The 22,348-nt window shown below is 41.1% G+C and overlaps 2 protein-coding genes across 4 annotated transcripts in view; one reads left to right on the top strand and one right to left on the bottom strand.

The window, feature by feature from the left end:
• Positions 1-14,033, top strand: FAM180B (family with sequence similarity 180 member B). Of its 2 annotated transcripts, XM_061611026.1 has the most exons (4): positions 1-89; positions 2,081-2,166; positions 4,210-4,277; positions 6,486-14,033. In XM_061611026.1, exons 1-4 carry the CDS (start codon positions 46-48, stop codon positions 6,942-6,944), a joined length of 657 nt encoding a protein of 218 aa, XP_061467010.1. In that variant the 5' UTR covers positions 1-45; the 3' UTR covers positions 6,945-14,033. The 2 variants fall into 2 exon arrangements, with proteins under 2 accessions (XP_061467010.1, XP_061467011.1); XM_061611027.1 differs by lacking the exons at positions 1-89; positions 2,081-2,166 and adding an exon at positions 413-702.
• The window catches only part of C1QTNF4 (C1q and TNF related 4), a 22,889-nt gene continuing 9,470 nt past the window's right edge, over positions 8,930-22,348 (bottom strand). Inside the window, exons 1-2 of one of the 2 annotated variants that reach the window (XM_061611022.1) lie at positions 21,871-21,898; positions 8,930-10,587 (exon numbers count right to left, since the gene is read on the bottom strand). In XM_061611022.1, the coding sequence (XP_061467006.1) occupies positions 9,479-10,585 (1,107 nt within the window). In that variant the 5' untranslated portion in view covers positions 10,586-10,587; positions 21,871-21,898 and the 3' untranslated portion in view covers positions 8,930-9,478. Of the gene's footprint in view, positions 10,588-21,870; positions 21,899-22,348 lie in introns of those variants that run through there. The other variant, XM_061611021.1, reaches the window with a different exon arrangement.

Here is a 22,348-nt window from a genome sequence, read left to right on the forward strand (position 1 = left end):
TCAATGCTGCAGAGCCAAAGAAATGACCTGTCTTCCCTCTGATGAATGCATTCTGGCATAGATTTGCCAGCTCCACCCTCCTGTGGCATGTAAGAATTTCTCTTGTATTTCAATGCTGGAAAGCAAATATTAAGGAAAAAGAATGACTAAAGCAAAGCGAAACAAGCTGCAGCCTGCTCCCATTGTCTTTGGGCAGCATCAACTGGCCTTTTTAAGGAGGACTAGTTTATGGCCATGTACATTTCAAACTGTCAATATAAATCCTTAGTTATTAAAAACACGGTCTTCCTTTTTTAAAAAATTAATGGCTTCTTTGGGGAGGGGGTAATCAGAAAGTCTTAATATGGCATGCCAAAAACAAAATAAGGAACAGCCTGATGCTCCAAGTGGAAATAAATGGGACTTGTGTTGGCAGAGCATTTAGAGAATCTGGAGCCTTTAGGAACTGGGAATTCAACTACAAGTCCTTCCCTGGGCTGGAACTGGAGAGGCCAACTGTATCAGCAGTGACTTCTGGGACTGAAAGGAGAGGAAAAATAAACTCACTACAGTAAACAACATTAGGTTCACCCAAAGTGTTTTATCAGCAGAAGGGGGTAAGGAGTCTTCCTGACATGGCTCAGATGCTCCAGCTGCCCTTTGGAACCTGCTTATGGGCAGCTCTGATTCTCTGTGTGTTGGCTGGATCCCGGAGACAGACAGGTAGGAAGTGCACCTGCACTGGCAAAGGCTGCTTTGCAACACACACTCAATATATGCATGCTGTTATCAATGTAGTTGTTCAGGCTGCTTTGTGCAGGAGTGCCAGTATAGGGTTTTCATAGGCTTTATTTTGGGCTGTAGTTATCTGATTAAATACAAGAAAGGGTTGCTGTGCCTTCAGTAACTGCATAGATGGAAAAAGTCTGGCAAGTGCAATGTAACCTACTTCTGTAGTTACCGGAGGATGAACTGTATTCAGCAAAATTCCCTCTGTTACATGCAACTACTACAAGACACAGTACACTTGTGACAAATATACCCCAGCAGCTGTAATGGAAACCAGGAAGAGAATGACATTTACATTTTCCAAAGGGTCCTCCCCCCCCCCTTTTGAGGGAGTGTCTGTGCTTTTAACAGTTGTGTGTTCAACAGATGAAGCCTTTCCCAGCTTGGTGATGAGAGTCCTTCTGCATGGGGAAAGGTCGTAGAGCATCTGCTTTGCATGCCAAAGGTCCCTGGTTCAATCCCCAGCATCTCCAGGAGGGTGTGGGAGAGGCTCCTGCTTGAAACCCTGGAGAACCGCTGCCAGTTAGTGTAGACAATATTGAGCTAGATGGACCGATGGGTCTGGCTCGGTGTAAAACAGCTTCCTATCTTCCTATGCACCTTTGCCTTTTGCCTCTTGCGTAGCTGTAAATGGTCCAGAGCATCTGATTGGGAAGGGGGGTGCAGAGGCGGAGAGTATCAACCCAAAGAGAAGGACCTGAACTCTTCTTATCATGAGTCAATGAAAGACAGATATACACTCTACTGGGTTTTCACACACTCCGTTCACATGCTTTCTAGAAAAAGCAGCTATTGAGAATTATGCTACCTTCACAATTATGCTTTTATTTTATTTTATTAGAATATTTCTATCCTGCCTTTTCGGTCCCAAAAGTCTCTCCGAATTCTGTATTAAGCAGAAACAAAATGCAGCTCCGAACTGAGCTTTAATCCAAAATCAAAGACATCTGGCTTTGATCAGAGAGCCTGCAACCTGGCTGGAGGCACAGTCTCCTCTAAACAAAAGTCCATGGTCTCATCACTTCTGTGAACGCTCCTCTGCATCTCTGGGGAGAATTACTCTAGAATGGAAAGCTGGAAGTTGTTTACAATAAGAAAAGCTGCAAAAACAACAGATGTTATATTTATTACAGCCACTTCCTAGCTTAATCTAGTAGTCCCAAAGGTTAATTTCAGAAAATACTTTTCTCCAGCCATACCCTAACTCTTCTTTTGCTGCTGTGGGTTAAGAACCTTAACTTTTCCTTTTCACCTCTGCATCAGTAATGAAAATGCTGTAGATCAGAAGCTCCCATTTGCTTTTTCACTCCAGCGGTACATTGACGCTTTCTGTGCAAGATTCTCAAGGGCACCTACCTGACTTTGGACTTCACAGTGATGTACTCCAGACCTGCTTCTGTATGTATTGGCACAGAGATGCAACTTCTCTTGCAAAACATGACCTGGTACTGCCTCCCATAACCCCCAGCAAAGAAAACAGCTATACTGTATAACTTATCATCCAAGTAGCTATATGTATATATACATATGCAAACTGATTCATCTAGCCCAGGGACAGGAAACTTGTGGCCTTCCAGAAGTTGCTGAACTACAACTCCCATCATCATCACTGACCATTTGTTATGTTTGCTGGCTCACCGTTTGTAGTTCACCGTTTGGAACGCCATTGGTTCCCCACCCCTGATCTAACAATGAAGTACATTCCCCCTCCCTGTTGAACTTCCAATGCCTACTGAAGGTTTTTTTTAATTCCAGCAGAAGTTTCACTTGAAAACTGATTTTATAAACTGATTTTTATCTCCTCTCTATTGTATTTCTTGTACACTGCTTAGGTTATTGTGACTGTGGTATATAAATTGTCTAAAAATAAATAACTAAAAATATATAAACAGAACAAAAATGCTGAGCACAGAACCAATTAAGTAAGAATACATAAAATAATTGGATAAGCCTTTAATATAACTTAGCATGCAAAGTTAAAACAATATACACCACAGGAAATGAGGGAGGTGCACGACCTTAAAACAGGCTACTTCGCTCACAGTAACTTGCATTTTTTGAACCAAATATTTCCAAGTTGCTATTGCAATCATCGCAATATATTCCATTAGCTATATCTACACATATCTCAGACTGCAATCCTTGACACATTTTCCTAGGAATAGATCCCTTTGAAGTTGATGGGCCTTACTTATGAGTAGTCATGCATAGGATTGCACTCAGTCTCAAAGGTCAGGTGAAGCCTTGCCTATGTCTACTACAGCCCCTGACACACGCTAGAGATGTGAAGGCCTAGAAAAATTGGACCCCACTACTTTTATCTGGGGGGGGGGGAGACAGAAAAAGATGGGGGGAAACTTTTTTTTCCAGGCCTTCACATCTCTATGCCTGTCATAGTCCAGGGGCAGGGGAAGTGTTTTCAGTCCAAGGGCTGTATTAACCTTTGGAAGGGAGGGACACATGGTCCTAGTGGGTGGAGTCAGAGGCAAAAGTGGATGGAGGAATGGATGCGATGCGACTTCTACCTTTATACATTGGGCTCCATTTCAGTCATGGAAAAGTCAGAGTTTCTACTTACCTACCTACACATTCCTCCATCCTGGCACACAAGAACCATTATTACAATTCATGGACACGCTTCAGCCAGGCAAAAACACTCAAGTTGGTCACAGAATAGGGCAAGTGAGGAGTATAGGCTGGAGGGGAGGTTTGGCCAGATAGAAAGTTCTGGAAGGCCTCGAGGAGCCTCACCCCTGCCTTAGTCCAATGGTTGTGGGGCAGTTGTGATTATATTGGAACACTGAACGGAGAGGCTGCTAGCAGAAATAAGGCTCCATTTGTTTGTGTGGCATCATTCCCAATCCTCCCTCCTGTCAGGTGACATCTGTACCTTACATTTAAAGCACTGTTAGCCATGGCTCCCCCCCATCCTGAATTCTGCAAGCTGCAGTTTAAGGTTTCCCAGAGTGGTTTAACGATCAATCCCTCTTCTCAAGGAATTCTGAGAATTGTAGCTTTGTGCAAGGAGCAGGGTCTCCTAACAGTTCTCAGCACCATTAACAAACTAGAGCTCCCATTATGCTTTGGGGGAAGCCATGACATTTTAAAGTGGTATAGTAGTGCTTTAAGGTGCAGATATGTGCTCATGCCTTTCATTTACAGAGCAGAGGCAGTCAGAATGCAAACAGCAATGACCTTTCACAGGAAAATTTAAAAGGGCAAAAAGATCCTTGCATTTTTTATTTTGTGTTTTGATGGATTGTATTTTTGCTTGAAATACTGTGGTATAACAATTATTATAACCATGATTTTTACCTCATGTTAATTTCTAAAACAATAAAAGAAACATCAGAGAGGCATAGTTATATATGTGTAGAGGATGAGTGAAGAGATGTTGAGTTTTAAAGAAATCACTCTTTTCTACTGCTATTGTTTTTCCAGATGAACACATTCACCTGAAGGATCTTGCAGAGACAAATGGGGTTGAGAATGCTGACATCATACTAGAGGTAATTTAAGCAAAACCAATACCTTAAGAAAAAGAACTGGTGGATTCAGTAGCCTCTGGCATCCTTTATAGACCAAAGCTCTACCCATAGCACTGCCTATTATATGCTACCTCCCCAATCAACCCTGCTGGTGTCATTGCAGCTCCACCTTCTGGGCCTACAACTGCCCCAGCCTTTCATTTTGTTGGCGCCAGGTGGAGTAGTGTGATTATTATTGTGTAGTAAGAATGACATTGCTTCTGCGCCTTCTTTAGTACTGTAGAATGTGGATAGGCAGGGTGTGAAGATGGCTGTCAGGCCTCCAGGAATTTAGGAAGCTGCCTTATTCTGAGTCAGACCAATTGTTCATTATTGTCAAAACTACCCGGCAGCAGCTCTCCATGGTTTCGGAAAGGGAATATTTCCCAGCCCTACCCGAAGATGCTGGGGATTGAACCTGGGGCATGCAAAGCTGATGCTCTACCATAGCAGCTGGCTACTGCTACTAATGCCTGGGGCAAATGCAGAGCTTGGAAAAGTTACTTTTTTGAACTACAACTCCCATCAGCCCTAGGCAACATGACCACTGGATTAGGCTGATGGGAGCTGTAGTTCAAAAAAGTAACTTTTCCAAGCTCTGAGTTCTCTATAGGGTGCGGGAGCCCTCAGTATTGGCCCTCAATATTCCTGGTTTCTCTGATTTGTGAGAACCTATGCGTGCACACTAAGTTTCCTTGCCTCTTCAGTTTTTCTACAGATTGTTATACTGCGTATCACCTTGTTTACAGAAGCTTCACATTACTAAGGATCTCAGGTTCTCTTTTACTTGCTTCAGCTCACGCATTGGCTGAAACGTCAGTCTGGGTAATTGGAACGCCTGAGAAACAGTACTTTTTGCTTGTCTAAACTATGGCCCACAAGATGGCACCCTTGGGCTACTTCTGCTCATTCAACTGAGGCAGTGCTATAGAAAAGAGAGAAGGAATGAGTCTGAACTCTGTGATTGTACAACAGGCTAATTGTACACGCATGAGTGACAAAGAACACATTCATTACTGGGCTGCCAACATTTGTTATTTTATCACTTTCTTTAGCTGCAGTATTTCTTAAGGCAATAGTCTTCACCTTTCAGAACTGGAAATTAGCCACCATTAGCCTTCAACAGGGAATCCATGCTTAATATTTAAGAGAGTATGTGTAGATATATATCTTCTGCACTCTTTCTCTTTCCTGTAAATATACATGCACACAACACCACAAGCACCAAAATGGGGGCGGTACCAGTGATGCAACCCACCTTACATTGAGGCATAATTAATTTTGTGGTCTCAAGCAACCAGTTGGAGATAAGTATTCTAAGTCAGTAGTCCTCACTTAGTGAGCTTAGCATAGCCTGTACCAAAACTTTTTGCCCTTTTTATTTGTGTTGAAGTACTAGAAATGGGAATGCAAGAAACCAATCTGTCTTAGGAGCAAGAATGAAGTGGCATCGGATAGTTCTACAAAAGCATAATTCCTGTGTTTGTGAACAATATTATCTTGATGATCCATCACTCCATCTGCAGTGCAGTGGTCAATCGTAGGATGGCAGTAGACAGTGGAAAGTCTAGAGGTCCAAAATGCATCCAGGTTGCAAAAGGTGCCTGTAGACGGGTGCAGGCTATCCTGGGAGGGAAAAGTTTGGATAAGGGGTTGGTTGTATAGAATCACAGGGCTGGAATGGAGCTAAAGTTAATTTAGCCCAACCTCTAGCCTAGGCATGGGGAACCTGTGCTCCTCCAGATGTTGTTGGGCTTCACCTTCCATCAGCCCCAGTCAGCATGGCCAGTAGTCAGGGACGATGGGAATTGTAGTCCAACAATATCTGGAGGGCCACAGGTTCCTCATCCCTGCAGTGGCCTAAAGACAGGACTCCTATTTGTTAAGTATCCTTTTTATCACCTTAACTCTCAAGAACCAATCTTAGCTAGATTATAGAGTACTATGAACAGAGAAGAGTACACAAGAAGCCTTATGCAAGGGTGGCTGAATGGTTTTAGGAACAGTTTAATAACACAATCCATATGATTCAACCAAGTAAGTCAAGTCACATGCTAGCGCAGAAGACAAATTCCACCCTCCTGGCCACTAACCAATCTGTGTTGAGCAAAAAATAATTCTCAAGAATGATCACTCATAAACACACAGAAGAACTGTCCACTGACCTCATTTCCACTCATTCTTTTTCAGTTACTTTGGGGAGGAATTGAAATGATGACCAATGAGACGGTCAAAGCTACAGATGAGGAGTTGGCCTCACTGCGTCCCATAAAGCGATTACTTTGGATCTTTCAGCATGAGATTCAAAAAACCCCAACTGGGATTGAGGAGTACCTGGATCATCTTTCACAGTCTGACACCCCTGTAACTCCAGAGGAATTTGAGCGTATCATCTTTACCACTGTCTACTGTGCTTACCAAATTCGCTCCATCCAAGGCCTGGAGAAAAACCTCTGGATCAAACTTTTCTCTCAGCTGGTTATTGAAGTAATCCGTGAGCTCTGCAAACGATTCTGTCCTAAGGAATCTATGGATTCTGTTCAGCTTCTAGCCTCAAAGCCTTGGCAGGAAATGCCCGTCTATATTTCAGCACTGAAGAAATTATATCGGTCCAGCCTAGCCATGACCCAGAGAGAATTTCATCCATAAAGTGAAATTTTTGGTCCTACATCACTTTTATATGCAAATAAATATGCACATATACTTTTTAGGTTCATGAATCTCTTTCCCATTTTCCAGAAATGTGCACAGAAGTGTTGCCATTCGTGTTTTGTTTTCTCCAGTGTTGTAAGACTGCTTAGCTTTTCATTGGATTTCTATGACTAGCACATTGCTCAAAGCCTGGTACCTTTGCACTACTCTTTCTATAGGACTTGCATTTCAGATGGTACTTTGCTGTTGATTAGGACTGGGTTTCGGATGCAAAAGGGGCTGTATGCCCCTGATTAGTGGGCGTTGTCGGAGAACAGTTGGCATTTTTGCATGTAGTGAAAATTACACTGCAATTTTACATGTAGTGAAAATCACAAGAAAGCAGACCTATGTTAAAAACTAGGAAGAGCTTGCTAATTGTAAGAACTGTTTACCAAAAGAACAGCTATCTACATAGCAGGAAGCTTTTTAAGGAAATTGTGGCGAGCATTAGTTGAGGAGCCATTATATATTGGATGCTCAGAATGACGGAGATAGGACTGAAGGATCAGTGGGGAGTCCTTCCAGCTTAGTGTTTCTTCTTGTACAATATAAATGTCTTCAGGTGTGTATTGTACAATTTGCTCTGAAAACCCCACTTTGTTGGAGAAGGATTCTCTCTACAATGTTTGTCATCCAGACCATTTGAAGGAAGAGGCTAGCACATCTAAAATGTCTGTTCCATGACCTGCCACTTTAACGGCTGAATACCCCATGAGCATGCTAGCTGGCTTGTCTTCAGAAATGAGTAGGAAATGCTTTGAGCGATAAGCAGTGTACTGTGGAAGTCATAACTGAATTGTGATATCAAACATTTGTGGGAGTTTAACATATTAAGAGTGTGCTTTTTAGACAGGTGTCTGCATGGTATTCATTAATGTCATTTGTAAACAAATGAGACTAAGGTGTTGCCTATATTCAACCCGAAACCTGCTAATAAAAGCTATGTTACATTGTAAACTGTGAATATATAAACTTGTGACAGTATTATCTTAACCAAGAAATATCTGCCCTGTGCCTTTTTAGCTTCATTACTCATTATTGTTTGTATGTAGAACTGGGTTTTAACAGGTGCCTGTGCCAGAATGTCCCAATTCTACACCAAGAAAATGTACAATTGTATTGGTCAAAATAAAGCATGCTGAGTCTGCAGCACATAGATGCCCCAGCATCTAAACATGGGAACAACTGTTTAAAACAGAAGAAAAATGTATCCCACAGAGGGAACTTAGCAGGGTTGAGTCTGTTTCATTTGCTGATAAAGTGCTACTCCAGGCAACCACGTAGGATTGCTCAGTAGAGGTATGCCTGGCTTAAATAATAGCCCATATGTAGCTCAAAGCCTATTAATGTGGACATAACTGATTTGCTTTGCAGGGACATAATCCATCTGTTGAAGACTGTTTCTGCGTCATCCATCCATACAATAACCAAGGCATTATTGTGTTAAAAAACATGTGTGCACACACAGAGGCCAGATGCTTTAAGTAGCGGATGAATCCACAGTGGATCACATCCAACATCATACATGATGGAACTTGTCTCTCCTGCAGTCCTCTGTACTCCCCCAGTCTTGTTCTAGAGGATCCCCCAACCCTCTGGATCAGATTTTAGGTGAAAGGGAAATCTGTTCCATCAACACTGTCCATTCTGCTAATGTACAGAAACAATTGGAATTTCATCCTAGGTATTTAATTGATTAATCAGAAGAGGGCAATTTTAATTGCTGGGGCTAGTTAAGAGCACATGTGTGTTGTGTTATTCTTTAAGACTATTTTGGTTCCAGTTTGTTATGGAAGAAGATTACAATGACTGGTAGATAATGCTACCATTACACTTCCTTCAATATTGAGATTTTAGCAGTATTCACATTTATATAAACTAGCTAGTGCTTGTTATTGATCATCTATCTTTTTAACCAAACAGTTACACATTCTTTAATAATTGGCAGCTCTACCATGGTCCATGAACTGCTGAATAACGCAACTGTCTGATCTAATAACACTGCATCAAAACATATAAGCAAACCCAGTACCTTTTCTCTTAGGATTTTATTGAGTTCATTGTTTTCATTACATATGTCAATCTATCTGGATATTTGTCTGCATTTGCAGTGGATGTTTTCAACTTCCAAGTGCCTTGTACAGAGGTTTTTCACAAACTCTTCCAGTAATTTTTGTAAGCTGTTCCTTTATTCACATCTCATTTCACTGCCCCTATTTCTTCTACTCTCCAAACTACCTCATGCTTTATGCTTAAATTGAACATCAATAATGAACAAAACACACACATCCCGTGAAGGTCATTCTGTAAATGAATGGGAGAAACAACAATGGCTCTGCAGTTAGGACACAAGTGTGCACTGTAAGGAATGCACTGGACATACAATAGCATGCTCTTAACATTGTCATGTAAAAGATGACGTCCATCCCGGACCTGCACCACAGGTCTGCTGCATCTTGACTTCTCTTATGTTACTTTTGTATTTATGTCTAGATTCTTGACCCTGGGGACATGTTGGCGTCTGGAGGTGGTTTTGTCTCGGGATAGACCAGGAATCCAGTAAAGGTGATGTACTTTCCATGGTTGCTATAGGCACCGTAGCCATCATGCTGGTGGCTGTAGAGCCAGACAGTGTCACCATATTGCAAAGGCAACATGATACTCTGGCTCTGCATCTCACGCCTTTTTGAGTGGTTGTCATCATAGATCATAGCTTGAACCTCATTGTGGTTCTTCATCAGTTTCACTGACATGGTTTTGAAGGGCATCTTGCCAATGGTGAAGGAGAAATAGTAGGCGCCTGGAACACGACATGTAAAGATGCCAGTTGAGAAATTGAAATCTTTTCCAATGTTCACAAATTCTGTGTCAAATGTGATTGGCTCATGCTGGATTTGCTTCTCATCTGACCCTAGGAGGCTTTCAGAACGGGCAGCAGAAAAGGCTGAATGAGTATCCTGTGATCTGCTTAGCTGGTTGGAAAAAAGATGTTGTCTCTCTGAGACTTCATTCTGCTTCATGGAAAGTTGTTGAATCACATGAGGTGAAGCAACTCCTGGCTCCTGGGAGCCAACACTGTTTTGAAAATAGCTAGAGGTGTCTGGATAGATGAGGTACCCATTGAAAGTTGTATAGGGGCCCACATTGCTGTAGAGTGCATACTTGGGATCTCCATGTAAACGCAGCCACACTGTGTCACCATAGTCCAACTGCAACATAGCACTCTGGCTGGCAACCTTCCGCTCTTTACGGTGATGTTCATCATAGACAATTGCTTGAACCTCATTCTTGTTTCTCATCAGCATGACTGACAAGTTTTTCTTGGGGTACTTCCCAACTGTGAAGGAGAAGTAATAGGCTCCAGGGATACGACATCGAAATAATCCAGCTTTGGGGTCAAAGTCACCACCAATGTTCACATAGACTTTGTCAAACGTGATCACCATTTCAGTGCTTCCTTCCATGCTGCTGGTTCTAGCAACAGAGAAAGCAGACCGGAACTCCGTTCCAGAATCAGCAGGGAAGCCATACACAACAGGGCAGGCGATTTGGCATAGGAAGCCAAACAAAAGCTGGATTTTCAGTTGAGTTGTCATATCTAAAAAAAAATTTTAAAAGTGAAAGGGATAACATTTTAGCTGAAGCATTTTAAAAACTGCTTTCCAAGGTGAGAGTTGGTTCAGCACTGTAGCTTATTCACACTCAAATTGAAACAGATTATAAACAGGGAGGGTAGCAGTTGAAATCCAAACACCAAGGAGATCCTGTGACAATCCGTGAAAGACTGCCATAGTTTCACCAGTCACAGCTGACATCAGCCTAGAATTCTGTGTACTTACTTGGGAGTAAGCATCACTGAAAACATGAGATTTAAATTGCAGATGATTGAACGCCAAGGGCATATCCAGCTGTGATTGTTAAAGTCAAAACCATTAGGAGCCATCTTTTGATGTGGGAAAGTGTGGCATGGAGAAGGTTGGGCTGGCACTACACTGCCTTCATCTGAAGTGCAAGCTGCCACAACCTGAGCCACGAGCAGTGTTGAAAGGTGGGAGAATAGTATAGGGTCAGATGTGAATCCAACCCTCAAATGTGTGTCTCCAGACAGCCCTGTGAATTTTGTAACAAAGTATTAAGTTGCTATAGCAACAAATAGAGCTATCTAATGTTTAAGTTGTTTCTCCTTTTTTAAACCAGTATTTGTTTTACTTCACCTAAATTTACTACTGAAATCTTTCTTCTCTTCCTTTTCAGTTTTACAGTGCTGGTTGTTGTTGTTTTTAACAAAATACATGTTAATTCAAGATGTTTTATCTATTAAGGACAAGAAGTCTGGAAACTACTGATAATAGAACTACATCCAAAACCAGAGCTGGGGGTGGGAAGAGCAATGTGTTTTTTAAAAAAACACCAAGTTCCTTATTACAAAAAATAATTATCATATGTACAAACGCTCCAATAATTATCCATATATACAAGCACTCCAGTAATAGATCCCTAAGAGGCCAAATCCTCTTAAGGTCTCCATCAGTGGCCTAATACAGCATCAAAGAAACACATTTGGCTTAGCTTGAAATATGGTACCTAGGATTTGGCTTCCTAAAGATTTTTCATTGGAGGATTTGTATATATGATAATTATTATAAACATGAATTCTGTATTTTAAAATGTATTTTCCCCTTAACTCTAATTTGATTGGTAGTTTCCCCCCCTTCTTTTTCTTAAGGCCCTTTGTTGTTCGCATGTCAGGATTGCATGCAATTCAGGCACCAGTTCAATGGCTTGGGTGAGGAGATATGCATTCTCTGTCTTGCTTAGTCTGTTGGCAAGGCAAGTGTATTTGGAACTGCTGAAATATAGGGATGTTCCCTGGTAGGTCCAAGAGAAGAGTATCTCACCACCAAAAGTGACAGTCTCACTAGATAAATTAAGAAAAGAAAAAAACATAAAATGAACGTTTAAAAAAACCTCTCCTTCGCTATACCACTGCACACATTGCAATTATTTTATCTTTTGGGAGGCTACCACTCCAGGGGGGATAATACCATATTCCCCCTGCATGAGAAAATCTGCATGCAGTTCACTGTACAGGAGGGGATGGAACTGGACAACAAAAATGCAATCTCTGTCTTAGCAGTAAAAATCAAATCTTTCATGAAAGGGGGGAATCCAAACTATGGGATAAATATAGACTCTGTAGACCACAATAAACAGCCATGGCTGGTCCATGAGAAACGCAGATGAGGTGGATGGAACCTAATACATTTTTTCCTGCTCTAATATTTATGATTCTAATGGCAAGAGGCCAAAACATGATCTGTTGGCGCTTTCAGTCTGAGAACAAGCCTGGCAGTCACGGCATAGATATGAAGCTCCTTTCACTGTCCTTTCTTTCTGTGCTCATTAAAACATCACTCAGTCTGAGAGCTCGATGGCCGGGGTCTCCTGTCTGCCCTGTCTGTCACTTCAGAGCTGGCTCACTGCCAGATGGCAGTCTATGAATTCAGAAGGCTGATCTGCAGGCGTCAAAAGAGTTTCTAAGGCAGAATGCTGGTATTCAGGAGGTAATATGAAAAAAGGTGGGCTTATGGTTTGCCATTTGTGCCTTCTTATTTGGAAACTTTGAAGCACAAGTGGAAGTAAAGCCTGTGGGCTGCAGGTGTTGTGATCCTTTGGGGAAGGGCCATAGCTCAGTGGCAGAGCATCTGCTTTGCATGCAGAAGGTCCCAGGTTAAATCCCTGGCTTCTCCAGGTAGGGCTGACAGAGACTCCAGCCGGAAAGCCTGAAGAGCTACTGCCAGTCAATGCGGACAATACTAAGCTAGACAGTCCATGGGTCTGAGTCAGTATAAGTCAGCTTCCTCTCTTGTTCTGGGGAGGCATGCTGCAAGGATGAAAAATACTGACATCTGAATTTCAGTCCTGGTTGTCTTTACTCTCATGCTTGTGTCTCAAATTCTGTTTCTTGCTTTGGCAAATCTGGACTGCAGAATGGGTTGAGTTTCTGTTTAAATCAACAGTCATATAAGAAATAGAGGGAAATATTAGATCTCTTTTATCAATGTGCACTGCAAATGGTATGCATTTTTAGGTAGACAATGTCTACAGTAAGGTCTTCTCTCAATTTTCTAGTATTGAGGCTATGGAATAATAAAGACCGCCTACATAGTCATTTTATTTGCATATGCAGAGCAAGAAAAATATGACTTCACTCAAAACTGCTATGTACACCGCCCCTCTTCCTGCAAAGCCTTGTGTTTTAGCTTTGCTTTACATAACTACTTCTAAACTAATTATTTAACCTTTAGTGTGGCGGCACCTACCCTGTGGAATTCCCTACTCTTAAATATTAGACAGGAGCCATCTCTGTTATCTTTTCGGCACCTATTGAAGACCTTCCTCTTTCAACAAGCCTTTTGAGACCTTATTCCTTTCTGCATCTGTGTTGGGATTGCTTTTTAATATGTTTCTAAACCTTACATCAGTAGTACATGCTCTGGTAACCTCACGTTTGGATTACTGTAATGCGCTCTACGTAGGGCTACCTCTGAAGACGGTTCGGAAGCTACAGCTGGTGCAAAATGCGGCGGCCAGACTGCTAACAAGAACGAAGCGGTCTGACCATATAACACCTGTTTTGGCCCGCTTGCACTGGCTTCCAATACACTTCCGGGCCAAATTCAAAGTGTTGGTATTAACCTATAAAGCCTTATACGGCACGGGACCTCAATATCTGTCGGAACGCCTCTCCCGCTATGAACCGGCTCGTACACTACGGTCTGCTACAAAGGCCCTCCTCCGGGTCCCGACTCATAGGGAGGCCCGGAGGGCAGTGACAAGATCAAGGGCCTTCTCAGTGGTGGCCCCCAAACTATGGAATAGACTCCCCGAGGAGGTTCGCCTGGCACCGACACTATCATCCTTTCGGTGCCAGGTTAAAACCTTTCTCTACTCCGAGGCATTTTAATTTTTTGTTAATGATTGTAATGTTTGTAATTTGATTTTAGCCTTTGCTGTTTTTAGACTGTGAAATTTGATTTTAGACTGATGTTTTGTATTATATTGTATTTTATTGTATCTATGTTCACCGCCCAGAGAGCTATTGCTAGTCGGGCGGTATATAAGTTTTAAAAATAAATAAATAAATAAAAAAAACACCAATGTGTTTTTAACCTTTTTTTAAAAAGATGTCTTGAAAGCTTTTTTAAAAAAAAGTTTTTAAGATGTTTTGTTTTAATGTATTTTAAAGTCTGTTTTATGATGTTTTAAAGTGTTTTTAGTGCTTCTGTTTGCCACCCTAGGCTCTTGCTGAGAGGAAGGGCGGGATATAATTAAATAAATAAATAGAATTGAATCCAGAAACCGTAAGCAGAACTTCACTGAAGAAATGGGGCTTTCTCACTACACCCCTCCTCCCTTGTGCCTTTTCCCTGGAAAGGCTCTACTGAGCATCAGAGGACCCTCTAGTATGCTATGGGATGTGGGTTGGAGGCTCCTGTGGGAGTGACATAAATCAAGATGGTAACTTGTGTAATGGGAAATGCCTCCCATATGAAAAGGAGCCTCTGAATCCCAGCTACAGTTTGCAATTGCTTCAGGGCCACACTTGTTTTCCTTCTGCATAGCACATGATGCATATAGGATGCAAGTGAAATAAAAATCTACCTTGGCATTCACTGCATTGAAAGGCAAGATACACACACGCACATACATGCATGCGCGCACACACACATTCTTTTGAGAGAAAAATTCATCACAAAGGTTATACAGAGCATAATTTTTACATGTCTAGCTAGAAACGTCAGAAAGACTAAAGTAATGACAACAGAAGATTTATGTAACTTTACAGTTGACAATGAGGACATTGAACTTGTCAAGGATTATCAATACCTTGGCACAGTCATTAACCAAAATGGAGACAATAGTCAAGAAATCAGAAGAAGGCTAGGACTGGGGAGGGCAACTGTGAGAGAACTAGAAAAAGTCCTCAAATGCAAAGATGTATCACTGAACACTAAAGTCAGGATCATTCACACCATGGTATTCCCGATCTCTATGTATGGATGTGAAAGTTGGACAGTGAAAAAAGCGGATAAGAGAAAAATAAACTCATTTGAAATGTGGTGTTGGAGAAGAGCTTTGCGGATACCATGGACCGTGAAAAAGACAAATAATTGGGTGTTAGAACAAATTAAACCAGAACTGTTACTAGAAGCTAAAATGATGAAACTGAGCTTGTCCTACTTTGGACACATCATGAGAAGACATGATTCACTAGAAAAGACAATAATGCTGGGAAAAACAGAAGGGAGTAGAAAAAGAGGAAGGCCAAACAAGAGATGGATTGATTCCATAAAGGAAGCCACAGACCTGAACTTACAAGATCTGAACAGGGTAGTTCATGACAGATGCTCTTGGAGGTCGCTGATTCATAGGGTCGCCATAAATCGTAGTCGACTTGGAGGCACATAACAACAAAAGCTAGAAACACTGGGCTGGAGGATCTAGTATATGTTTCAGATTGGAGCCAATGATCTTGTGAGCAGAGTTCTGCTCATGAAAAGGGAGCCCCCAGCACCCATGAAAATCTGTCTGTGAGGGCTGAGGGATCCTCCAAAACAGTGAGACAGATGGCACAAGGAACTGCTGGTGAGAGCAGAAATTGGCAAGAATTGCCTTCTCTACCCTTTCTGTTAGAGCAGAGATGGGGAATTGGATTTGGCTGGGATCCAGAACTGGCCAATCCTCAGTGAGTTATTTTTGGTAGGTAGGTGGGCCACCCACCTGTCACTCACCTGTCATAATGTCAGGTGATTCAACTTCAAATGAAGAATTGGGAGTACACTCTAGTATGCCTTGGATTCTTCCTTTGCAACCCTGGCTTTTTTTGGCAGGGGATCAACTCCACTTGGGAATTCTGATAGGGAGCTCCCGAGTGGAGCTGATCCTAGTGGGACTTGCATTCAACACTGCATTTAAATTCATTGTCCAATCCAAGCCCCACTTTCAGCAGGAACTTAGGAGCTCTGATCGGAACAGGACATCTTTGCATCCATTACTTAATTATCTTTTGGAGTATTAAAAGAGGTTTGAGAAAGATTGCGCTTCCCAATATATATCCAGAGGTGTTTTGAAACAAAGCAGAAACCTGCAAAACATGTTTACAGAGGTGAAAATGGGATGAGTGTACATATCACAAGGAACAATCTATTTTTCAAACCACCTTCTCCTGTCTGCATGAACTATTATCTGTCTCGTTCCAGTCTGAGGATCCTTAGTGCATTCAAATATTATGACTACAAGATTGCCCTAAAGCCCCAGAGGGCTGCTGCATTTTTGTTCATGTTCAGGCTGGGGATGACAGCAAATGACTGAGCTTGACAGCATTTATCCAGCATTGTCCCAAAGCATGTCTTATTCTCTGGGACATATTCAGCTTTTCTCAGAGAGGCAGCCAGTAGCTGCTATGCAAAAAGGCTTGCAAACTTGAAGATCCCTCCACTGAATGCTGAAGGCCCCCCCCCGATCCCTGAAACAACCACAGTCCTGTTATACCTTCAGAGTTAATTTCTGTGTAAGGAGGTCACTATGGAAAAGGCTAAGTTTAACCACTTCATAGCAGCTCTTATTTGAAGTGGCCATTTAGTTTCATTTAGAACTGTAGCTATTTCCGAATAGCCAGAAAAATTATTTGTTTTTCTCAAAAATCCAAATCCTACCTTGAGGAAGACATCAGAATGTTTAATCTTCTGTCTCAATCAATAGTCATTGCATCAGAAATGGGAATATGTGACCACTTTTATCTGCATCATCTGCAAACATTTTTTAATCACACAAATCTCATGGAATGTCTTTGTACACCTGTAACTCAATAATCTGAGCTGCAGAACTTTGTTTTTAATCATTCATGCAGACAGTATGATCTGGTTATTACATTATATAGAACATTATAATTATGTTATCTCTGTCTTTGCTTCTATTTATTTACTTTAATTTAAAAGATTTGTATGCCTCCTTTCAGCAAAAACTTCCAAGGCAGCTATTTTTTTCCTTTTCTTAAAGTATTACTTCTTTTCCTGCTTACAGAAGCAATGTGACATTAGAAAGAACATGAAAAACCACTTCTACAAACTCTATATTTGCAATTTTGTTAGGGAAAGCTGCTGCTATATGTGACCTGCAAGATCATACTTCATCCATATACAGTTCAGCCAATTTTGCTGGCAAAGATGCACTCAAACAAGGTCGTTCCATCCTTTACGTGAGACTTTTATGTGAGATTAAGTTTTGTAACAACAACAAAATTGCTCTTGTTATACATTGCCTGATTGAAAAAGCCTCTAAGCTTGTTCCACTAATTTTTCTATGTGTAAGAACTGCCTTTTTAACTTGTTTTTGGTGACCTATGTTTTTTCTGGTGAGTGGAAATCATCCACTCTTCTCACACTGGATTGATAAACTGTGTGATATAATGGCTATTTATTTTGTTACTACATTTTTATTGCTCCCTTCCTCCAAAGAACTAAGGGAGACATGCATAGTTCTGCCTGCATCCATGTTATCCACACAACAATCCTGTGAGGTTGGTTGAGATTTGGGACTGGCACAAGGTCACCCAACAAACTTTGTAACTGAGTGGGGATTTGAACATAAGGCTCCCTGGTCCTAGTCTGACACTCCAACCCCTATACCACAGTGATTCTCAAGATATTAGCTTTGATTTAACAAAACAAAACCACCTGTTCTGGGCAAGAAGAGGCCAACTACTTCTATTAATCCTGGTTTCCATTTATCTCGTAATAGGGTGTATAAGAGGGAAACATTCACAACTCCTCCAGATTTAAATGCTTTAAAGTCTGATTAGCTTTTCTTTTGCCAATCTGAATAAGGACTGGTTTTAGGAGTAGAAATGGCAGAGAAATTAGTCTGTGTTTGCATTTAAAGGTGAACCTACCTAATTCACACTTTCTGAAACAATATGCAAACTGAAACACAGTCATCCTTCAAAATTCATTTTTTCAAATTTTGCAATGCAGTTCTCCAGTCACAAAATGGATATACTAGTGTAAAAAGTGTAGATAAATGCACATATTAGTGAAAATTTCACACAAATATACATGATAGTGGGGAGGGTTGCTTTGCAAAAATGTGTATATTAGGCAAAAATATGTAGATTAGAAGAAATTTGTACTAAAATGCTGATGAATTTTTATGAGGATTTTTTTAAAAAAACTACAAACTGATGTGGAAATGCAGAGAACTCAACTTAAGGGTGGAAAAATAAGAAATATAGAGAAAATTGATTGACATATTCACCCATGCAAAGGGTGAGTGAGCTGGACACTCTCCCCAGGTGCTGACCTGAGCAAAGCCTGCTGTGTGTTGTTGAGTGTTTGCAATGAGCATAGGGTGAAATGACTGAGAAGCCTGGGAGCTATGGCACCTGCTAACACTGCTCTGTTAGTATCGTAGAACAATACAAAATTGACTGAAGAGCAGGAGTGGGTTGCTGAAGGTGTTTCTTGGCAAGGGCACTATTTATTCTAAGACTAGTCCAGATCTGGGTTTTGTACTCATTGATTAATACAGCTTCCCAAATCTTTCCTAGATGACCACTTTTACATTTGTAAGGTGTTTTTTTAATGTGATGTGTTTGCAGTGGTCAGAAAAATGTCTGTTTCTTGCATTTGATGGCTATTTTCCCAATCCTTGTGCTGTTAATATTTAAAATGCACCCCCCCCCAATAGAAATGTTTGTGTGAACAGAAAGAACAGAATGAAACTAAAGCACAGCTTTGGAAGTAGTGTGTCCCACTGGGATAACTACAAAATAATGTGAAGGGAAGAGAGATTTCAGGTGGACCCATAGCTCAGAAGGAACAGGAGTTGTCAGATGACTCAAATATACAGAAGATGCACTACTTATAGTGCTCCATTTCAGAATGGGATAACAAGGAGTTGGAAATGCGGCTCATGATCAACTACACCCTTCTCTGCTAAGACGGGCATTTGCTAGGGTCCCAAGGTCAGGACTTTACTCTACCTTGCAGCAACAACATTCTCACTTTGCCTGGAACACCCAAGAAGATTGGAGGGGCAGGAGAACAGAATTCTGAGTTTGCACACCTATAATCTCTTCCAAATTAAGGAGCTCCACTCAGGGTGCAAAGGGCATCTGAATTCCTGGAGCCATCCCTGCTACCCTCCATTTGTACGAGTGCACATTTTTCTGAAGTGCAGTGGGACAGGATATGCTGGATGCTGATTTCTCTCTAAATTTTACTAATGAAGTCAACCTCTCTGCCATCAGTTGTGAACAGATGGCAATTTGTATGTGGCTGGAGAAACCAGAGAGTTCCCACATGTGACTCATCTTATTGCTATTAAATTAATGACCAAGAAATCAAGAGTCAAAACATTTAACAGCTCACATACTGAGTCACTAGTTTCAGCCCCTCTCTAAAATTAAGCATTTCACCATTTTCCTAGGATAGGGGGAAAGTATATCCATAGCCATACTGGCTAGAGAGGATTTTTCTGACATTTAGCAAAGTCAATACAGTAGATGGAGGAATTTATCCTTGCACTCATGTTCATGGAAGTAAAGTTGTCCAATGAATCTGCAGCTATGGTAAGGTGAGCCTTTTTCTAATTAAGTAGGCCAGATCTTACAAGAAGACACATTTTAAATTCTAATCTGGACACTGAAGATGTGCCATAAATACAAACCCTTCAGACGTGGCTAATGGATTAGGCCTATACATGAAAAAAGGTGAAATGCCTACTAGCATGAAATGATGCACAGAATGGTATAAGTACTTCTCAGTAGTTTGTGAGCTGTATTAGAAAATCCTGGTACTTTTTAGCTGGCTGCACTGTAACACATCACTTTCAGCCTAATGTCTTAGGACAGCAGCAAGTGTCTCAGTTATATGAATCACCAAAAGCCTGTACAATGAGCAGACTGCCTGTGTGGCTCGCTAAGATCTGATAAAGCTTTTTCTTTGATTTGCCCAGATACTGTACGCAGTCCATTCCATTCACTGGTTGCAGACAACTAGTCTCAGATTTATGATGCAATTTATAATTTGTGTACATCATTACAGAAAAAAGTTAATTATACCTTAAAAGAGCTGAGTCTGTTTGAAACGAAGGCTTTGTTCATTGCAAAGGATTTTCTCTGCCTATTTATTTACCGAAGCTCTAAGAGTATTTATCTAGAGAAAGGCCATCTTGCTCTACTCTCCGTGGAGAAGGATGGCCATTTATAGATTGCCAAAGAAAAAGAGGACACAGATTTGTGTAAAATCTGCATATGTAATCTATAACTATAGATTCATATTTAGAAATAATGACTATAATTTAGTGGGGAAGGCTATGACCAGGTGTGCCTGCTCAGTCTGTTGTCCAGGTAATAACTCTGGATGGCAACAACATAGGTACACAGGAAGTTGCCTTATAGCAAGTCAGACTAATGGTCCATCTAGCTCTGTATAGTTTACACTGACTAACAGCAGCCCCCCAAGGTTTCAGACACAGGATGTTCCCTGCCCTACCTAGAGATGCCATGGACTTGAACCTTCTGCATGCCAATCAGATACTCTGCCACTAAATTACAGCCTTCTGCCTTCAGGGTTCTTGTTGTTCCTTCTGAGGGTTCTTTATCTTTAAACTGGATTTGAACCAGGCAGCCCTTCAAATAGAGGACTATCCTCTGTCAAGTAGGACACTTGCCCACCCAAACATGGAGCACCATGACAGCATGAAACTGCCTTCAATAACACTCCTTTAGAATGTAAACTCTATTGCAAGTGCCAGTGATAGGGTATTCACTATGACACTTTGTTCAAGGCTCATTATATAGCAATAAGAGCTAGCATTTTTTAGGGGTGCATTGAGTGGTGATTTACAGTGTTTCCCAATGACTGTGTGGAACTGGCCTACACAATCCCATTATACTATACTTGGTCTTTCTACACCCCCCCCGCTTCAATAATATTTTCTGTTTACAAATCCCAGAGAATATTAGATTAGGAATATTCCATACAATTTGTGCATTGTAACAATGCGTAAACCTCAAGGGATTTCAGTGTTAATATGCCACAGCTGAATGAGCAAAGCCTCAATGAGAATTCTTAAGTACTAGAGTCTAATTCCTCAGCTTCAGTTTGTCTTATGCATTCAATAAAAAATATTTCCAGCAGTTGACCTGCCTGCAGCCTTCTGATCTCAGAGAGATTTCCTCCAGTTCTTGGCTAGTGAAAGAAATAGCTTCTTCTCCTTCTGGTACCTGATGGTCTTTAACTTCTCCCAGAGCTTTCTTTTATGAGTTTGGAAAGGTCTAATATGCCTGCAGAAGAAAAACTACCATCTCTTTCATGAGCCTTTTAAAAAACAAAGCAGAACAGTTTGCACCCAAAGCATTTTTTCTTTGCCCAGTCTTTTCTGGATCTTACAATAGGCATTAACAACAAGCTATATGAAGACAACTGTCATACTTCCTTTGTTTTGATCTGTTTCCCGACATAGATCCAAACATTTTTCAGTTTACATTACTATCATATCTATATCATATATGTGACATGACATTTCTGATGGCAGATCTGACCCATTAGGCAATTCAAAGCCCAATTGATGTGGCCCAATACACGCAACCATATCATAGATCAGGGGCAGCCATAGCAGTTACTACAAACCCCCATCCTCTGTTTACTGGTTATGTCACTTGGGCAGTACCATTTGGAACACACCACATTAGCTAGCCCTGCCATAGATCGAGACATTAAATTTAAAAACTGCTATGGTATCCAAAGAATGGTCCAAAGACACGTTTCAATTCAACTGCTGAAGTTAAAAAGGCTTGGTCCGTCCTATAACCTACCTGGACGAGAGGCACCTATGAGCCAGGTGTAATCCTCTTTGAAGGAAGATGAGAATGATCATGATAAAATACATGGGCTGGAACTTGTTTCTTAAATAGGTACAACAGGAAAACTCAGCACCACTATTGGCAGTTACCTGTGGCATTGGTGAAACTGTATTATGCATGATAGGAAGTTGTAGTTGACCTTTCCATGTGACATCCAATAGGTATAATTTTGCACATGACTTTTCTGAAATTAAGTTGTCTGTGTGTATGTTTGTGTGTGTATGACAGCTGAACAGACCATGCATTGGATATTAACTTTATTTGGAAGGCTTATGACACTATTTGGCTGTTGGATCTAATGTACATGGCTTCAATATCTGGCCTAAGTGTTACAGAATACAGAATTTCACCTAGAATGTGCAGATAGGTGTGGAAGACATTTTCCCTTTTCAAGAAACTTAGTGATTGTTAAGTCAACTGTTATTTAGAC

Source organism: Rhineura floridana, chromosome 2 (assembly GCF_030035675.1).
Source record: "Rhineura floridana isolate rRhiFlo1 chromosome 2, rRhiFlo1.hap2, whole genome shotgun sequence".
NCBI classification, from domain to species: Eukaryota; Metazoa; Chordata; class Lepidosauria; order Squamata; family Rhineuridae; genus Rhineura; species Rhineura floridana.